The 18,137-nt window shown below is 40.0% G+C and overlaps 1 protein-coding gene across 2 annotated transcripts in view; it reads left to right on the top strand.

The window, feature by feature from the left end:
* Nucleotides 1–1,160: 1,160 nt before the first annotated feature.
* The window catches only part of hsd17b12b (hydroxysteroid (17-beta) dehydrogenase 12b), a 31,200-nt gene continuing 14,223 nt past the window's right edge, over nt 1,161–18,137 (top strand). For both annotated transcript variants that reach the window (XM_033622102.2, XM_078173524.1), the window contains exons 1-5: nt 1,161–1,494; nt 14,705–14,751; nt 16,582–16,657; nt 17,387–17,494; nt 17,816–17,880. In XM_033622102.2, the coding sequence (XP_033477993.2) occupies nt 1,317–1,494; nt 14,705–14,751; nt 16,582–16,657; nt 17,387–17,494; nt 17,816–17,880 (474 nt within the window). In that variant the 5' untranslated portion in view covers nt 1,161–1,316. The remainder of the gene's footprint in view (nt 1,495–14,704; nt 14,752–16,581; nt 16,658–17,386; nt 17,495–17,815; nt 17,881–18,137) is intronic.

Genomic DNA, 18,137 nt, shown 5'->3' with positions numbered 1-18,137 from the left:
AAACAAATAAAACATGAAGGAAATTAAGCTTAATGTTGCAATATAATTTGCTGGTTTTCGGTAGAGCAAATACAGAATTCACTTAGACACACGCCAGAGGTGTAAAATTGGACAGTGCACTGACTGTTAGGTATAGGAAAAACAGTATTATACACACATAGTATACATAATTATGGACAACTGGGATTTCACCATGTATTTTTGTTGTTGTCTTTTCAAACAAGGTATTTCAGCCTGTTAAGAAAACATCTTTAAACCTCACTGTAGAAGATGCAGGGTGGAACTTGATGACTGATATTGTTATTTTTTATTATAAGTAAGATAAAGATGATTTAAGAGAGAACTTGACAAAAAGCATAAATTGCTAAATAACCTAACAGCTGAGGAAAAGCCACACCACATATATTTTACACTATATTATATGCAGTGGTGGATGAAGTCTCTAAAAGCCACACTTGAGTAAGAATAAAGATATCTTATGAGAAAATGACTTTGGAAGAATTAAAAGTCACTTATTGGAATATTACTTGAGTAAAAATAAAAAGTATCTGATATTTATTGTACTAAAGCATGAAATGTAATTCTATTTTATTAAATCTATTCATGTATTGAAAGTAAAAGTACAAGTAAATGATTTTGATAAAAAGGCAAGAGGTCAGAATTTTGAGAATTATGATTTTTATTTCCTCTTAACATGTACACCACCTTCAAAATGGAGCCTATGTTACACCTAATCAAATATGAGGTCTTTTTCCACAACTTGAAGGAAGATCAATATTCAGTTCTTACTTCTCTTTCATTCTTTCATTTGTCCTTCGTTCCTTCCCTATTTTGTTTTAAGTAACAAAGGTGCTTAGGGAAAATATAAAGGAGTAAAAACATACATTTTTATTTTGGAAATGTAGGGGAATAAAAATGAGTGTTTACAGAAAATTAAAAACTCAAGTAAAGTAGAGATACTCCCAAAATAGTTAAGTAGTTTACTATAACAAAATATTATTATTTTGTTATATTACACCACTGATTATATGTATTTCTTTTTAACAAAATACGGGACTGGTGACAGTGATGACTTTGGTATGACACTAGGTGGTAGTAAAACTCAGATTTCTGAAAGCAGGAAAAGAAGAAGAAAACGGGCCAATCGCAGACACCCAAGCGCTAATGCGGAAGCGTCCAATGCGGAAGTAGCTCTTTCAATCCTCCTTACGCGTGCATTTGCACTTTGGGCTCTTGTTTTTGCATTAACACAGAGTTTCTAAGTGCATAGTTTACTGTTGTTAGATAAAACAGACAGAGGCGTGTGTGGTTCAGTCATGTCGTCGAGCGGAGAAGCAGTTTTAAAGGCCGTGGAGACGCCGCTGTTCTGGCTCGGTGCTCTGACCGCGGCCTGGCTCTCTGTGTGCTCCGTGTGCCGGCTGCTGACCGGGATCAGGGTGTGGGTGCTGGGCAACGGGCGGCTCGTGTCACCCACCAAGCTGGGGAAATGGGCAGGTGAGAAGCAGCACGGAGACAATAACAATCTCAAATGTGATTTAAGTTCATGTTCTGCAGCATTTGCAAACAAAGAGGACGTTTCCATTGATAAAATTACAGTTTTCCTCCCTTGCTAAGACACGCTTAATGAAACCGGAAACCATTAAATCTTTATTATCACCTCTGTAGCACATTAGTGGTCTTCTCTTACAAATGTATTAACACGATTTTATTGGTTTCACACATTTTCACACCCTTTTAAATCGGTTCACATAAAAAAGAAAGACCCAAAACTCTGTTAGATTAACTGTGTGTACACAGCTGATAGAAATTACTTGTATAGATGTAAGTCTCTAATGCAGGGGTGTCAAACATAGGGCCCAGGGGCCAGAACCGGCCCACTAGATGACTTTGCACTTGTGAGAGGTGTCAGGTTTAAACAGTGAGTAGACACCTCATGTAAAATGCTGCCTCAGAGGCTTTTCCACTTTGACCAGGATACAGCTCTCTGTAAATACAATGAATACTTAATGTACTGTACTGTACTCATATTCAAAGATATTAAACACTGTGCAAAATATTATATCAAAAAATAATTCACATGTAATGAAAGTGAGTAGTAGACCTACTCAATGTGGAAAAACTGAGGCATACTGTTGACTTGAATTTGCACATTTTCTTATGATATCGCGGGCTGTCATCATTTGTTTTGTAAATGGATTTTCAGATTGTACTTCTTTACACTCTTATAGGTGATTATGCAGTGGTTGTACTGGTCTGGCCCACTTGAGATCACTGGGCTGCATGTGGTCCACGAACTGAAATGAGTTTGGCACCCCTGCTCTGATGCACCTGTGTCAAACTACATTGCGCAATTCTTCAATCAGCAATTAGTCTTTATCCATCGATAAAAGATGCCACCTCAGTGTTGCTACTTGCAAGCCTATAAATGAATAATAAAGGTAATGAAAAGATTGAGGAAAACTTTCTGAGAAAATTTCCTTTTCTTTTTTTAAACCGCATTTCAGTAGGGTTTGTTATCTATAGTAAAACCCTCTTCAGAGAAGAGAATACAACTATGGTTGCAGTCGTTTGCTGGTTTTATGGTATACCGTGATATTAAAAATATCATATCATATTATCATATCATGTACATTTGCTTATCTATGATATTTAAAAAATGCAACTGGATGGAGAATTTGAACTTTATTTATTTTCTAAAGGGTGACTTTTTACACAAACTTCCATTTCAGTAAATTAAAATAAGGTTGTACCGGTTCATACTGATAGCTGTATTTTGTCGTCCACCGAGCAACGATTGATTGAAAGAACGTATTCATTTGACCATAAGTTGTGTTTTTTGATGGAAATACTTTCTTTGGTTGCATGTTGTCTGTGTCATTTTGGCCAGCGACGTTCATGTTAGCCCTGTGTGTGAACTGTTTTAAAAATGTAACTTCTGACTGAAAAAAAAAATAAAGTTCAAGTTTATTGTCATATACTTTAAAAAGTAGACTGTACATTCAGTGTAATATACTACTTACCCTTAAAACCCATAAATAGCCTAATACAGTAAATAAAAATACATACTCTGAGAATGAAATGAGATATCATACAAACACATCATACCAGACAAAAATGACCAGAGTTTTTATTGGAGTCAGTCAGTTTCTTATAATTATGATAATTTTGTTATTAGTAGGCCTGTTCATGGCAAATTGTGTGTTGGTACAGCAGTGTCAGTGTTTAGATTCCTGGTGGTTCACGTCAGGGTACCCGCCGGGTCTTAAAAACTTGAAAAAGTCTTAAATTTGATAACCCTAAATTAAGGCCTTGAAAAGGTCTTAAATTTTGTTTACAAGTCTTAAATTTCATTCTCAAAGGTCTTAATTTTTCCTTTCTTATCTGCATGATACAGCTCAACAACATAACTGTATACTAAGTAAACTAACAAAAAAAAATCTTGGAACGTTGCGCTGCAAAATGATTTTTTCTGCGACTTTATCGATCTCCGACATGAGGTGGCGTTCCAATGCACTGTTTCGACTAGGAGGTCGGAAAATCCTGATTTCCGAGTTTTATGGAACGCAGCGTTACGCTGGAGCGTGCACAGTCAGCCGCTGACCCACCGAGGTCGTCGCTCGCGCAGCAGCTTTGGGATGGGCAAGTGCAGATTTAATCCATCGTGGCTAAGTGACTCAAAATATGACTGGGTTCAGGCTGTACCAGGGAATGAGTGGGAGGCTCAGTGCAGCCTGTGCCGTAAAAAAATCAAGCTCGGCACAATGGGACATATGGCCTTGGAGTCGCACATGAAGAGTGCTAAACATTTAGCATGCTCACCAGCTACACGGAGGCAGGCACCCATATCCCAGTTCTGCGCGGCAAACCCGACGCTAACCTCAACAGTCACCTCGGCTGCCAGCAGCACCGAGCCCACACAGCCAGGTAACATACGAGCTTTTTGTGGCTCGACGCCAACGCTTAAGGCAGAGGTGACGTGGACACTAAAGACGATATCGGACCACCACGCGAGCTCTTCAAAGTCATGTTCCCCGACTCAGAGATCGCGGCTACTTTCACATGTGGGAGCAACAAGACTGCCTATATTACTAAGTTTGGTCTGGCCCCTTTCATCACCAAACAACTGACCGAGCAGGTCAATAAGGCGTCTGGATTTGTGGTCATGCTTGACGAAAGTCTAAACAAAAGTACAAAAACTAAACAGCTGGACATTCATCTGCGCTACTGGGTTGGTGACCGCGTCCACTCAAGATATTTTGGCTCTGAGTTCATGGGCCATGCTATGGCGGTGGACCTGCTAAAACATTTCAAAGTAAGTCTATTTGTAATATTTTTGCACACAGGCGTGCGCACGCACACACTATTGTTTATTAAAATAAGTGATTGTTATTTGTCCCTGTGTTATGCTGTTATTCTTAGTTATTCTGACAGATTTTTTTTTGCATTATTTCATAAATGTATGCCAGAATAGGTGCGAGGTTGGTCTTAAATTTCATTGGATGTGGTCTTAAAAAGGTCTTAAAAAGTCTTAAATTTGAGTGGAAAAATCCTGGGGGGACCCTGCACGTGCAGATGAGCATCAAATTGAGCCTGAAACTGAAGGAAACAAAGTCTCTTTATTACTTATGAAACTAAGGATAATGTCTCTGCCTTGTTTTTGTAATGAATCAGCCATTCATTCTCCAGATGTGAATCCAACTGGTCAAAATGTAGGAAAATAAACAGTGTTTGTCTGTAGAACTCACAAAAATGTAGTAGTAGTAGTAATGTTACTCAATGACATTGTACCTCTTCTTAACTTTGTTGGTTCTTCATTCTCGCACTTTGAAAACGTTGCCCAGATCATCTTGTGTTGCTGTGACAGACTAACTGAACATGAAGCTTTAACTGTTGTTCACTGACCTCTTCTGGCTGAAAGATATATTCTGTTGCATCTGACCACATCCAGCATCAGTTTGAAGTGATATACACAGCAGATCCGCTGGCCTCCAGTTGAATTCTGCAATAACACATTGATTTATTGTTTAATCATTTGTAGCAACAGCAAACATACTCTTTGTACTAAATAGTTTGTACCGTTTACCTTTAGTCTGGGCTCTTTTAGGTTATCAACTATAGATAACAAGCCATTGAGCAATGAAGGGCTGCAAGCCTTTGACCAACCTGCTCTGAGGAGTTTATAAAACACTTCCTGCATATAAAATATATGTAAATGCTTATAATACTCATGTAGTTTAACAGTCTTTGTCAGAACTCCACCTTTTTTCTGAATTTGTTATTTATTTTATTCTATAAGAGAAAATGTACTCACTTTACAGAGAAATTCTATATTAGATACATGGTTGGTATTGTATTGAACTGCAGTATATTAAGAGGAGTTTCTTATGTTCTGCTCCAGGTGCATAAATGTAGACTTTGCAGGCAGTGTGGTCGCAGTGGGCCCCGTGGGGATGGATGGAGATAGGGCTCTTGCAAAATATACATTTTGCTACCTCAGGAATACACCGGTGCTTAAAGAAAAACTCAAGTAAATTAATTAAAAACATCATTTGCTAATATGCCCTCAAAACGGCAAACCCACTAAATAGTCAGTAGCAATCTATAAAACAAAAAAAAGAAAAACTATAACTTAACTGTCAGATATGCAGTGATGATTTTTTGGTAATATGTATATTGATGCTCTCCCATGTAAAGTCTCTATTTAATCATAAGATGACACAATATATGATAGTTAAAGGGCCAGTGTGTAATATTTGGCATGGTTTATTGTCAATCGGATTCTGAATCTGAATATTCTACCCATTAATATGTTTATGCAAGTATTTAATCGCTATAAAATAAAATTTGTTTGGTTTTCGTAGCCTTATAATTATGCTTTTATATATATATATATAGCAAGGGCCTTGCTTTAGAGAGGTCGCCATCTTGCGCCGCCATGTATGTAAGGCAGACTGAGCGGATAATCCAGCCAGCCAGAGAACGCGTTTCGCGTGTATAAATAAACCAACGAGGACAGCGGAAGGAAGGAAGGAAGAAGGAGGAAACAGCAGAGAGTGTTAGTAGTTTGTCGATAGAGAGAAGTGAAAAGTTTTTTTTAGTTATAAAGTTTGCGAATGGACCACATTTACCACGCAACAGCAGAGAATGAACCCGAACCGTCATCTGCGAGGAAAGAAGACGCAACTTCACTCCTTGTGATGCACTCTCTGCGGCGCTTTTCCTCCTGATGATATATCTCCCCAACGATGGTAGCAGTAGCACTGAATCCCATTCTGTGCATTCAGCCTCTCTTCTCGCCCGCTCAGCATCAAACACATGGAGTTCCTCATCTGTATGCTCCGGCTCAAACAGGTATGGCTCTGGGTCTGTGTCCGCTACAAGAAACTCTTCAAAATCGCGTTCAAAGTCGTCCATTGCAGCTGCTATAGTCCGGAGATATCGCTAGGCTAAATAAACAGCTGAGCTCTGTTTACAGGCTACGCTGTCAGTCAGTGTGCGGGCTGGAGATTGAGCAGAGAGGGGAGGGGGGTCCCCACTCGGTATGGTAAACGAGTATGTGTGTATGGTGTGTCTGTTACGCTAGAAGAGTCAGAGTTTAGGACGGAGTCTTTTACCCCCTGGAGTGTTACCGGAGTTTCTGGAGTGCTCAAATAAACGGGCCTTTTTCCCGAACACTCCTCTGGTCTCTTGCTCGTGAGGATAGACCTACTCCTGAAAAACTTGTGCGCAAGGCTTTTTGTCCCTACGAGGCCACCGTCATTTACCCGAGGGGAGGGGTGAGCGAGTGAGCCCTGCAATCTAGAATTTGACCACTGATGTCACTGTTTTCAACCCATTTTACACACTGGCCCTTTAAGGTGCATTATTAGAAACTAGCATGCACTGGGGCCTGTTCCTTAGGCCAGTGGTTCCCAACTGATGGGTTGCGGTCCAAAATTGGGTCGCAGGTCCATTCTGAATGGACCGCAGATGACTTGCAGATGTGTCAAGCTTGTAAAAAAACTCACTTTATTTTTAAGTATAGTGAGTTTCCGGCACAGAGATTGTACTATGAAGTGCCGTTTCCTGCTCTAGGGTAAGTGAATAACAGACAGCTGCTTGACAGAGACAGCAAACTAGTTCGGCAACATGGACAAACACAAGTATGATGTGAATGTGTTAAATTGTGTGGACCTTGAACTGATGATTAAGGACAAATATGGTCCTTGTGGCTGGACCAGTTGGGAACCACTGCCTTACGACTAATCCGCCCCTTTATAATGTAAAAAGGAAGGACAAAGAAATTAGAAACGCCTGTAATATAGTACAGCTCTACCTTTTAACTATAACGTCAGAAATAAGTGTGTAGTTAAATTCACAAATCTATGACAATGTCAACAAAAACTAAATATTTTAAACTTGGTAAAAGTAGAACTTCTGGCAGAGCTGTTGCATCAGATTGCACCAAAACAAAGTAATTTTTGCACCTTGTTCTTTGAACGTGTCGTGAACAACCTGCACTGTGCTGTTGTACTGCATCACACCCGTCTTGCATAACTTACCCTCACTGACTTTACAGTCTTCTGATTTTGCTTCAGCACATACGAGTGACACACTATTACGTCTTTGTCCTTGCAACAGCGGACTGTTGTGTGTTAGTCTGTGGTACGTTTCACAGGAGATGAAGAATGGGCAGGGAATGATCAGCCTTTTTGTCATCGGGTGTAAACTGTAGTAAATCTTGTGATGGGATTATGGCTGGAGGGGATTATGAAATCAGACTGAATCCTGTCCATCTGTCCAGCCTGCTCACTGACTGAACCTTGAAGTTTGAACAGACTGCTGGGATTGCTTCATGTTTGCGAAATTGTTGTTCAAGGTTCATGTCATAATGCGAAAAAGCTGTTAGACGTGTCAGACCTGTTAGTTTTACTGAATAATGATTAATATGACGTCACAGTAGTGAGGATTAGTTTTTTTAAGACACAGGTTAGCAATGCATTTTTTCATGCATTTGCAGAGTACATTTCTCAGTCTGCAGTTATTGTGTTTTTATTGTTTTTACTTGTGCACTTAGTATTTTGTCTTTTTTTATCAGAGTCTAGATTCACAGCTAAAATTCTGAGCAGTATTTTTTTCAGCCCGTGTATGCAGTCACAGTCACAGTCACATCAGCCTGCCAGAGAAACCCAAATGTTTTGAGGATGCGTACTGAAGTTGCCTTTGATCTTCTTGTGTGCGGCTAAAAATGGAAAACACGTCAGCCGGGTTTTTATTTTTGGAAATGATTCAGAATATCCAATGAGGCAAAGGAGCCCGTTGGCCTTGGCTGCTGCCGCTTTCATTCACAAACTTTGTCTCAGTGAAGTGGACTTGATTGAGAGGACGGCCTGATTATGTAAGAGGACCAGAGCCATTCATAAATGAGACACAGGATCCTCGGGATTCAGGTTCACTGGAACCCACATCTCACTTTCTTGTGTGCATGTGTGTGTGTGTGTGTGTGAGACAGAGTGAGTGTGTGAGAGAAAGAGAGGCTGTGGCAGTATAACAAGGAACTGTTGTAGTGGTGTCCCAATGAAATGGCGTCCTGCTATCTGAGACAAAGCTCAAGTTATTGATAATATAAAATATTGCGATAATAAGCCAGTTGGTTTATGAATAACATTCTTAAGACATAAATGCATATGTAAAAAAGTGCTTGTAGTGACATCTTATTTTCACATGTTGTCTGATGTACATTTACAATTAGTTTAAACCCTCTCCACCATAATAAACAATGCAAAAATGCACAAAATCAAATCAATTTCATTTGCTATAATAATATTTATTCTTGCCGTAGCAAGTACAGTAGCAAAATTATTTCATTGTCCAGACTGTTATGGTAGTGCTTGATGCAACGTTACGTCACATTAGGGTGGCTAATGATTATTTTCGTAACCTTTTTGTAATCTAAAATGAAACATGCCTCAAAGTGACATCCTCAGTTGTCTTGTTTTTGTCTGAACTGCAGTCCAGATCAAAAATATTCAGTTTATTATCACATTCATGAAGTTGTTACCTCAGAATTTTTGGCATTTGATTAAAATGAATAATTGATTATCAGAATGGTTGCTGATTCATTTTGTGTCACATGACTAGTCAGTTAATTGACTAAATGTTTCAGCTCTGCATCACATTTGCTTCACCATTCATTGTTAGAACTTTGATTTAGGCCCTAAGATGGTTTTAGAAACTTCCCCCCATAGTGTGTGGAGAACAGTGGCAATAAGAGCAGAACATGTGTCACTCATTACTTTGCATTGAGGCCTGTACCGAATCGTTTGCATACAAATTCTGAATCACACATTATTTTGCATGTCTATTCATTCTGTTTAAACCTGGTATTTCTGAACAGTTGCAGTCAGACCACCCACGAGGGCTCCACAGCAGGAGCCCACAGTGTGTTACACACAGGAGGTCATACTGGGGACAGTGCTTACTGTTACAAGCCCAAAAACTGTGCACCCTCTGGTTAGCAGGTCTGGTTTATTCCGGCTGATGGCGATAATGCAAAACATCGGCGATATTATTTGTCCTTGTTGGTTAGTTTTCTCCTGCGCACTAAACAAGCCAACAAACCGGGTCACGCTAGCAGATCTGCTTGCAGCTGCAGTTTAGCAGCTATCTCACAGCACCATAAATAACATTATTCATTAAATATAATCTTTACTAATAAAACACTTTTTAAAGCAGAGTTACAAAGTGCTTAACATGTCAATAACTAAAACAGACAAGACATGAAACAAGAACAGAGAAAAACATTTTAGTATATGAAACTGAGGAAATATAAGATAGTCTGAATGAACCTAAAACTCAAGTCAAATCAGGAAAGGCTCTCCGATAAAAGTCTGTTTTAGGAAGGGACTTAAAAGTGATCACTGACTCGGCTGACCTGATTTCCTCGGGTGGATTGTTCCACAGCCTCGGGGCCCTGACAGCAAACGCTCTGTCCCCTTTAGTTTTCACCCGGGCCTCTGGAAGACGCAAAAGACCTCTGTTGTCCGAGGACCTCAAAATACGTCCTGGCGTGTACAATACCAAGAGGTTTGAAATATAGCTGGGAGAGAGAGAGAGAGAGAGAGAGAGAGAGAAAGAAAAACAGTGGATTTAATAATAAAGACTAAATAATTTAATCCAATGAATCACTTTATTCAAACTGAGGATTTTATTCAGAGATTTTTTGATTTGTCAAAATATGACACAAAATATGATGACAGACGTTTGAGGCTTTATTCGGAAACCTCAATACAAGCTTCGAATGTAAAGATAAAAAGATATTTGTCATAGAAAGATGGACGACATGACAGCTCCCTCAAAGTGAAGCCATAACATCTCAGTCACTCCTGTGTGGCTGGTTGCAGAATAGCTCATAAACCCTGTCCCCTCCAGATTAGTGGATAGGACATGGGCCAAACTAAAAGATCAAAGATGGTTTCTGTCATTTTATGTAGTTTCTCATGATGCTGATGTATGTTCAGTTGTTCATTTTGCTGCTGAGTTTAGCTTTAACTGCTTATTTCCACGTCCCCAAATAAGGGAGTTCAAGTATCTTGGGGTCTTGTTCACAAGTGAGGGTAGAATAGAGTGTGAGATGGATCAGCGGTTCTGTGCGGCGTCTGCAGTGATGCAGACATGGCACCGTACCATCGTGGTGAAGAGGGAGCTGAGCTGGAAGGCAAGCTTTCAATTTACTGGTCCATCTACGTCTTAACCCTCACCTATGGTCATGAGCTCTGGGTAGTGACCGAAAGAATGAGATTGCAGATACAAGCGGACGAAATGAGTTTCCTCCGTGGGGTGGCTGGGGGGAGGAAGCTCGGAGTAGAGCCGCTGCTCCTTTGTGTCGAAAGTAGTCAGTTGAGGTGGTTCGGGCATCTGACCAGTATGCCGCCTGGGCGCCTCTTGTTAGAGCTGTTCTTGGCATGTCCCACTGACGTCACCAGCGCAAGATGGCATCCGCCATATCCGGGATACTTTGGCTTCATTTTTGTTTAGTGGGAGGAAGTAGAGATGTGTCCATCTTTTTATATAGTCTATATAATCTAAAGAATGGATGTACTTTATATGAGGAGCTTTGAGATTTAGCTTCTCATTTTTGTCGCTGTTTCGATGATGACATGAGTTTTATATATATCAGTTTTGCTAACAAACCAAAACTTTTATTAAGTTCCACACATGCTCACACATCGATTGCAGTTATTGGTGAAATGACCCAAACGTGTCCTCTACCAGTTATTTCTGCATGAAATACTCCTCTCCTCTAGTGGAAGGAAAGCAAGTCTGGAAGTAGGGCAGGACTTTGGCTTATATTTTAAGTTTAAAAGATGCATAAGGGGATTTATTCCCAGTACTTGAATTATGTTCAACAATAAAATGATGCTGGCTATCAAAGCAAACACCCAAATGGTGACACATAGTAGCACCATCATCAGAACACCTAGCCAGTCTAACCTACATTTGCAGAAGACAGCATTTCCTAAAATAGACCTTGTTTTATTTGACTGAAGGGAACAATGCACTCAGCTGTAAAAGCTTTTTTTTTCCTTTTCCGACTGCAAAACAGTTCATTCTTAAAACAACTAAAAATAACCCAGCCTATGTTTTCCTCATCATTGTGCCTGCAGACTCTCCATCACTCTCCCCTCCTCTCCTCTGTGCTATTTTTAGTTGCCCCCAGGATCCCCCATGTTCGTGTTTGTCATTTTCTCTCCTCTTTCCTCCTCCACTCCCTTCTGTTTGGCTCTGCTGCAGCCCTAGAGGATGCTTGGCACCTCGGCATCATCTGTACTTAGGAAGATCACACAAAGGGGACATGGGTACAGCAAAGGGTAGATTGACAGATGAGTATGAGAAGGAATTAATAGTATTGTCAAAAGAACAAAAATATTTGCCTAAAATAAACTTCTCTGCAGGGATATTTGTATTAGACATTGCAGCAGCAGCGCAAACAACATTTCATGAAAGCGGCTACGATCAGGTGTAGTGCTCGGCAATACGGTTGACTGTGATCTGTCTTGGAATGTCCATGTGAGTTCTTACAAGGATCCATCAGCGACTTTACTTTCTGCGCAGACTCAGGGTGTTTGGGGTTGGACAGAGGGTAATGATGTTATTTTATCATGCTGTGATAGAGTATATTACTTTACAGAATATCAGCTTGGTTTGGTAATAATCAGTTACTTTGAATCACAAATAAACAAACTTTTCTACACTGCAGAGAAAGTGAAGAGGGTGAGGGAGCACCAGTCCAAAGGTTGGATCGTTGCATCTCTAGTTTAAATAATAGAACAAATGAGACTAAAAACACCAAATAATTCTTAGTTTCATTCATTTCAGTGAGATCAGCGCATTGACAAATTGGGGGTGCCAACACAGAAGTCTCTTGCAAAAAAAAACCCCCAAACTACTGAGTCTTCCAGCAAAAAAGTTGGCTCAGCTTTTTTGGCCAAACTTTTCTTTCAACACAACATCATTTAGCGAGACACTGCAATGGCCAATCAAATACATCCAAGCACTCATTCCCAGTATTATACTCAGGCTATCTCATTCACTGTTTGCACTTACACGTATAAAAGTACAACCCGTTCCCACTCCCAACTCATCAAACACTGATACTTGGTCAGTGGCCCATTGGCGCCAGACACCCATGCACAGAGGCACCCTTTAGTGGCAGCATGAGATGACCCAGGCGGTGGCATTTATTGACACTCTGGGCAACTTCTGTAGTGTAAAGAACAAGAACGTTTGCATTGGGCGGGAGGGGAGGTGGATGGGTCAAACAAACGCTGGACTTTCACCCAGGAGCCTGCTGTTTGTGTTCAAGATTCGCACCACAAAGTCCTTGTAACGATGCATGTAACGAGTGTAAATTGACACACCATCCCTGAACGTCTAAAACTGACGCAGGAGGGTACCTAGTGCATCATTTTTGGACGTGTTGGAATTTGATGAGCTGGGAGTGAGAATGTCGTGAACCAGGGGACTAACATCATGTGACCTATGCATTGCAGGTAGTCCTTCATCATACGATGGGACGCCCAACCATGATTCTTTTCCTTAACCTAACCTAACCGGTAGTGACACAATTTTGTGAGCTATTGTGGTGGTAATTCATAAGATATCATACAAAGCGTTGAAGATATGGTGTGTTCTACTGTTTACTTGACAATCATCAAGACGATGAGCCATGCTTTTCTTTTTCTCTTTCATGGGGCCTCTTGGGTGAGGGATGCTGACTTAATTACTCTAGCTTCTATAGATGGATTTCATCCTCTTACATTACCTATCCTAGTGTATAAAAACAATTAATTTTTAATATCAAACACTAAGTCTGTAAATTCTGCTGAGTCTGGCAGCAGTGCACAAATAACACCAAACCACGATTGCATTTCTTCTCTCAGTAGCGTTCTAATCTTTCGTCGACCTACACTGGTGTTCTTTTTTTTTTTTTTTTGAATAGAGACTGCACTTATGTTGGTGTGCCTTGCTGATTTAATGAGCCCAAGAGTCTTACCACGCAATTACACCTAAAATCTTCAGATGAAGAACAATACACAAGGATAAGATGCTCTTTAAGCCGGGCCTTCCAGGTTACACGGGGACATATTCTAACGCCCTGACTCTCCATCCCACTCCCATCCACTTTTTGTTATATTTAGCCAGAGGTGTGATGAATAGTTCCTTCTGAAAGATGGGAATTGCTAAAAATAGGCCGCTGCTGCTGCTGCTGCTGCTGCTGTTTGTGCCAGGCAGTTCCAGGGCATCCGTTCGCTCGACTGCCACTGATGACAGAGAGGACCTAACTTTCCCTCTCCTCCTCTCTCTATTTGTCCTCCTTACTCACCTCGACTGCTCTCCGTGTACCTTTTCCTGCAGTACATCTATCTACGCTGACATTCAGCCCTTTACCCTTGAAAGTCAATGCGTCTTATTTTTCTAAAGCTTTTTTGTGCTCGGGCCATCATTGCTGCACTTCCCAGAGATCAGTTATCCGTCAAACAGCCCACAACTCTGACATCTCTATCATCTGGTTTCTGTGGTGCTGAAGCTCCTGGAGGTGGCGCTATTTGTCTGTTCATTCAGTTCAGTTTTTGCAGTGTTGAAATTTGTTTCCCTTTGTGTTCTGTTTTCATCTTGATTTCACACCAAGGAAGATAAAGAATAAAACCTCCTCCTATGAGTCTAGTCTTCCTGGAAGAGTGGAGGCTGTTACAGCAGCAGATTAATAGTTTGGTTCTGTGATGAGATGTCCAACGATCAAATGGGTGTCCGTATACTTTTGCCCATATACCAGAGACTTTTATTTCAATGACAAACACTCAGTATTCAGTGTTTAATTATGTCTGTATGTTTAGTGTAGTGCTTGTCTCACTGTTTGTTGTCTATATTAATTTTTCATCCTGTTGTATGGATTAATCTCGCTGATACATTAATGTAGAACGATAAAAATGTACAAAGACAGTTTAACTGTGCTCACTCAGTTTTAATGAACAAGCCAATTGAGCCCTTGTTTAATGTTCATGGAACAATCCATAGACTACCTTTTACTTGTACTGTGAATTTGTCACTGAATACAGACAGGCATGTCTTGCTTTATTAAATACTGTGTATTAATATTTGATCGGATCAGTATACACAGTACTTTATCCTGCTAATTTAGTCTCTGTCTTTTTTGCCCTTGTAGTTGTGACAGGAGCCACAGATGGGATTGGGAAAGCTTATGCGGAGGAGGTAAGAATCCATGGACTTCTTACCTAACCCCTAACCCTTAACCTCTAACAAGAGAAGGAGGCAGTCAGGTGGAATTCATTTTTGTGTCGGTCAAACACATGTACGCAACATTAAATCATTCATAAAGGTGTGCTTGAAAATAGTTTTGTACCTTTTAAATGTTGGTTATGGTGAGCTTGGACATTTACATTTGTATTTGTAATTACCTGTCACTTCTGTTTTGGATGGTTTTACATTCATCGCTTGCAGATTTATTTACTTGAGTCTGAATATTTTGGCTTCTATGAACTGCAGAGTTTGTACATTTATATCCATGCCTTCAAGCCTTATTTAATTCCATTTCAACGTAACCATTTAGAAGTGCTAGAGAACGTCGCCTTTACTCAGAGGTTCCAAACCGTATTAGTCTGATGTATCCCCACAGCCCTGTTAGATGAGCTCAGGTATACCTTTAATACCGTACTTTATGTTCCAAATGTTTTATTTTTAATTGATTTTAAACTAGATGCCATTTAACATTAAAGAAAAGTGCATATTATTTTACAAAATTCTACTACTGAATGATATTTAGATCAGTTTAGTCAAGTATTCATTCATACTGCTGTTAGAATGGCAGAAGCTGGATATTTGACCATTTATCCATTATTTTTGCAAACTATTTGAACAGTGAAACTTTAAGTTGTATTTTATTGATTACCTTAGCTTTTGATTTCAAACATTTGTCCAAAACTTCAACTGTTACAACTTCTCTGTCTCTTCTTCTGTTTGTCCATTAAAGAGATTCAACAAATATTTAACAAAACAAAATCAACCACAAATTACACATTTAAACAGCTCCCTCAGTCGCAAAATCCTAAATGATTGAGTTGGGGTTTTTTCCACCTGGACCTTTATGCTCTGCCATTTCTCCTCTAATCATCACGCTGTAACCTGTGACAGGCTGTTACGATACCACAACTATTACACATTCACATATATGTATTTTTTTGTCGAGCCGCGAGCGTCACGTAGGTTTACATTACCAAAGGTTTATGACAAAATCACTTGACGACACCGACTCCCGTGTGTGCACGGTGAGAGAGGAGAGGGAGAGACGCTGTGCTGCTGCCAGAGGAGCCGCTGAATGAGTTCCCTCTGAGTAGTAAGTCACTAAAAGAGTCTGAGAAGTCCGGGGCTGTTCATAAAACATTCAGGACGCCACAGTTTATTCCACACTACTGAAGCTGCTCCTCTTTTTGGAACCACTGCAGAGTCTGTAATAATTTCGCTTTCAGCCATGCTTGTTGTTGCTGTGGGTAACAGTATGACGTCAATATGTCAAAGTCGAAATATCGCAAGCATCACGATGTGAATTTTTCATATGATGTTAAAAATTATAAAAATTATACTGGTATTATCAAGAACAAGATGATCTGGCACATCCCTATTCCAAAGACTCTCATTGGTCGCTTACGGGTAACCTTTTTTTCTGTTGTTGCACAGGCAGACCAAATGCCTGTGCATGTTTCAGTCACAGTTTGAAGGCATGGATCTGAGTGCACAAACTTGTGAAGTAAACTTTTAAGATTTCTGTAGACTTGTAAAAATTAACCTTTTTTGATTGAATGTTTGCAACAGAAACTGTAAATCAGATGTTCAAGTTTACAGAACAAGGAATACAGTCACAAAGCTCTATTTTCAAGCTCACCTTAAATGATTCAATACTCCATGAACACACTCTTTTGTTCAGTGCCACTCCACTCTATTAATATCTTCAGATTGACTACTAAAATAGTACATGTGTGAAGTGCACAGGTGTCGCCTTTGTTGACATGCTCTTTGTGTTTGCAGCTTGCCCGCAGAGGCTTTGCTATCGTGCTGATCAGCCGCTCTCAGGAGAAGCTGGATGACGTATCCAAGGCCATCGGTGAGTAGCACGAATCTTTTGGCCTATTTATTTTTTTGAACACGCAGCGTAAAGGCAGACAAATATTGCCAGGCGATGGAAATGAATGCACAGTGACGATTTTTGTAGACAATTGCACATAAATCAAAGTGAAGTACAGCTTGTAGCTCAGTATATTTAATCCATCAATGGAACTAATCCCACATCTTGCAGTCGGGGGAAATCAGCAGTACCTGTGATCCAGAGGTACAAGACTAATGTATTTCATGTGTTAAGTATGACGGCTGCAGGAGTGGAGTTCAGTCCTAATGATCCGTGCTGCTGTTCAGCCTCATTCATCCTGAACCCAAAATGTTGCATCCATATTGCACTGTGTGATAGTCCAGTAGGGCTAAATGACGAACGACTAAATGATATTGCATTGAATTGCGTGTTTTTTCATAAGTGATCCTTTTATAGAGTGGAGATTCAGCAGGACTCTTATGCTCTCGGTTACGAGGCAGTAAAGCCTCCTGCTGGAACTGAAAGTGAATCTGTCCAATTAAATGAAAGCTTCCTCTTAAGAGAGGGATATCCTCATTGATGAAGAAGGATTATTTCAGGGTTTAATTATTTTTTCCTCTGCTCCGGTCCTCCCTTTCCAAGTGACTATTTGTTGCCAATGTGGTCATTCATAAAAGCTTTACACAAGTGAGCGCTCATATATTTCATTGCCTCTTTTATATATATGCAAATGTTTTGTGCCCTCAGCGAGCAAATGTGGCGTGGAGACCAAAACGATCGCAGCAGACTTCAGCACCGTAGATATCTACTCTAAGATTGAAGCTGGACTTGCAGGACTGGAGATTGGAGTTTTGGGTAAGAGTGCAGCAGGTGCTTAGGCCACGTCACATTTCATAAAATTTAATTAGTTAGTCATATGAGATGGCAAATTCAATCTGAATCACTGCCTAAAGACATCAGCGATGCTGTAAAATCCACTGAGTTAAATGTAAGTTTTTACATGTCATGATAAAGGTTAATTTATCCTGGCTTCTTCAGCCCTTTGCTGCCCTCCTAAGATTGGAAAGAGGAATAACACTCTGAACTCCACATTACAGAAATGTAATCTTCTTTTCATCCATCAGTTTCACATTATGCAGTGTTTTGAACGTGCTGTTGTTTTCCTCTTGTTAACAGTGAACAATGTTGGAATATCTTATACTTACCCTGAATTCTTCCTCAACGTCCCCAATCTTGACAAGGTAAGTTAAAAGTTTATTATTATTGCTCTGTTATCCATGAATGTGTAACTGTTTGTATCACACAAGCATACATAGAATAAAATGTTGTTAAATCATTTCCCAAGATAGTAAGGAACAGAAGTGGTAATAATGGCACATTTCAGTGACATATAGTTTATGTCACTTTATCTTTGTTGTTTTTAATTTTTAATTTTAAACCAAGCACAAGTATGATGCAGAACAACCACTGCTCCATCCAGCTTAATCTTGGCAAGGTG

The sequence above is a fragment of the Epinephelus lanceolatus genome, chromosome 2, assembly GCF_041903045.1.
Source record: "Epinephelus lanceolatus isolate andai-2023 chromosome 2, ASM4190304v1, whole genome shotgun sequence".
Classification (NCBI taxonomy): Eukaryota; Metazoa; Chordata; class Actinopteri; order Perciformes; family Serranidae; genus Epinephelus; species Epinephelus lanceolatus.
The sequence above is the reverse complement of the archived record's forward strand: the minus strand, read 5'-3'. Positions and strand labels throughout refer to the sequence as shown.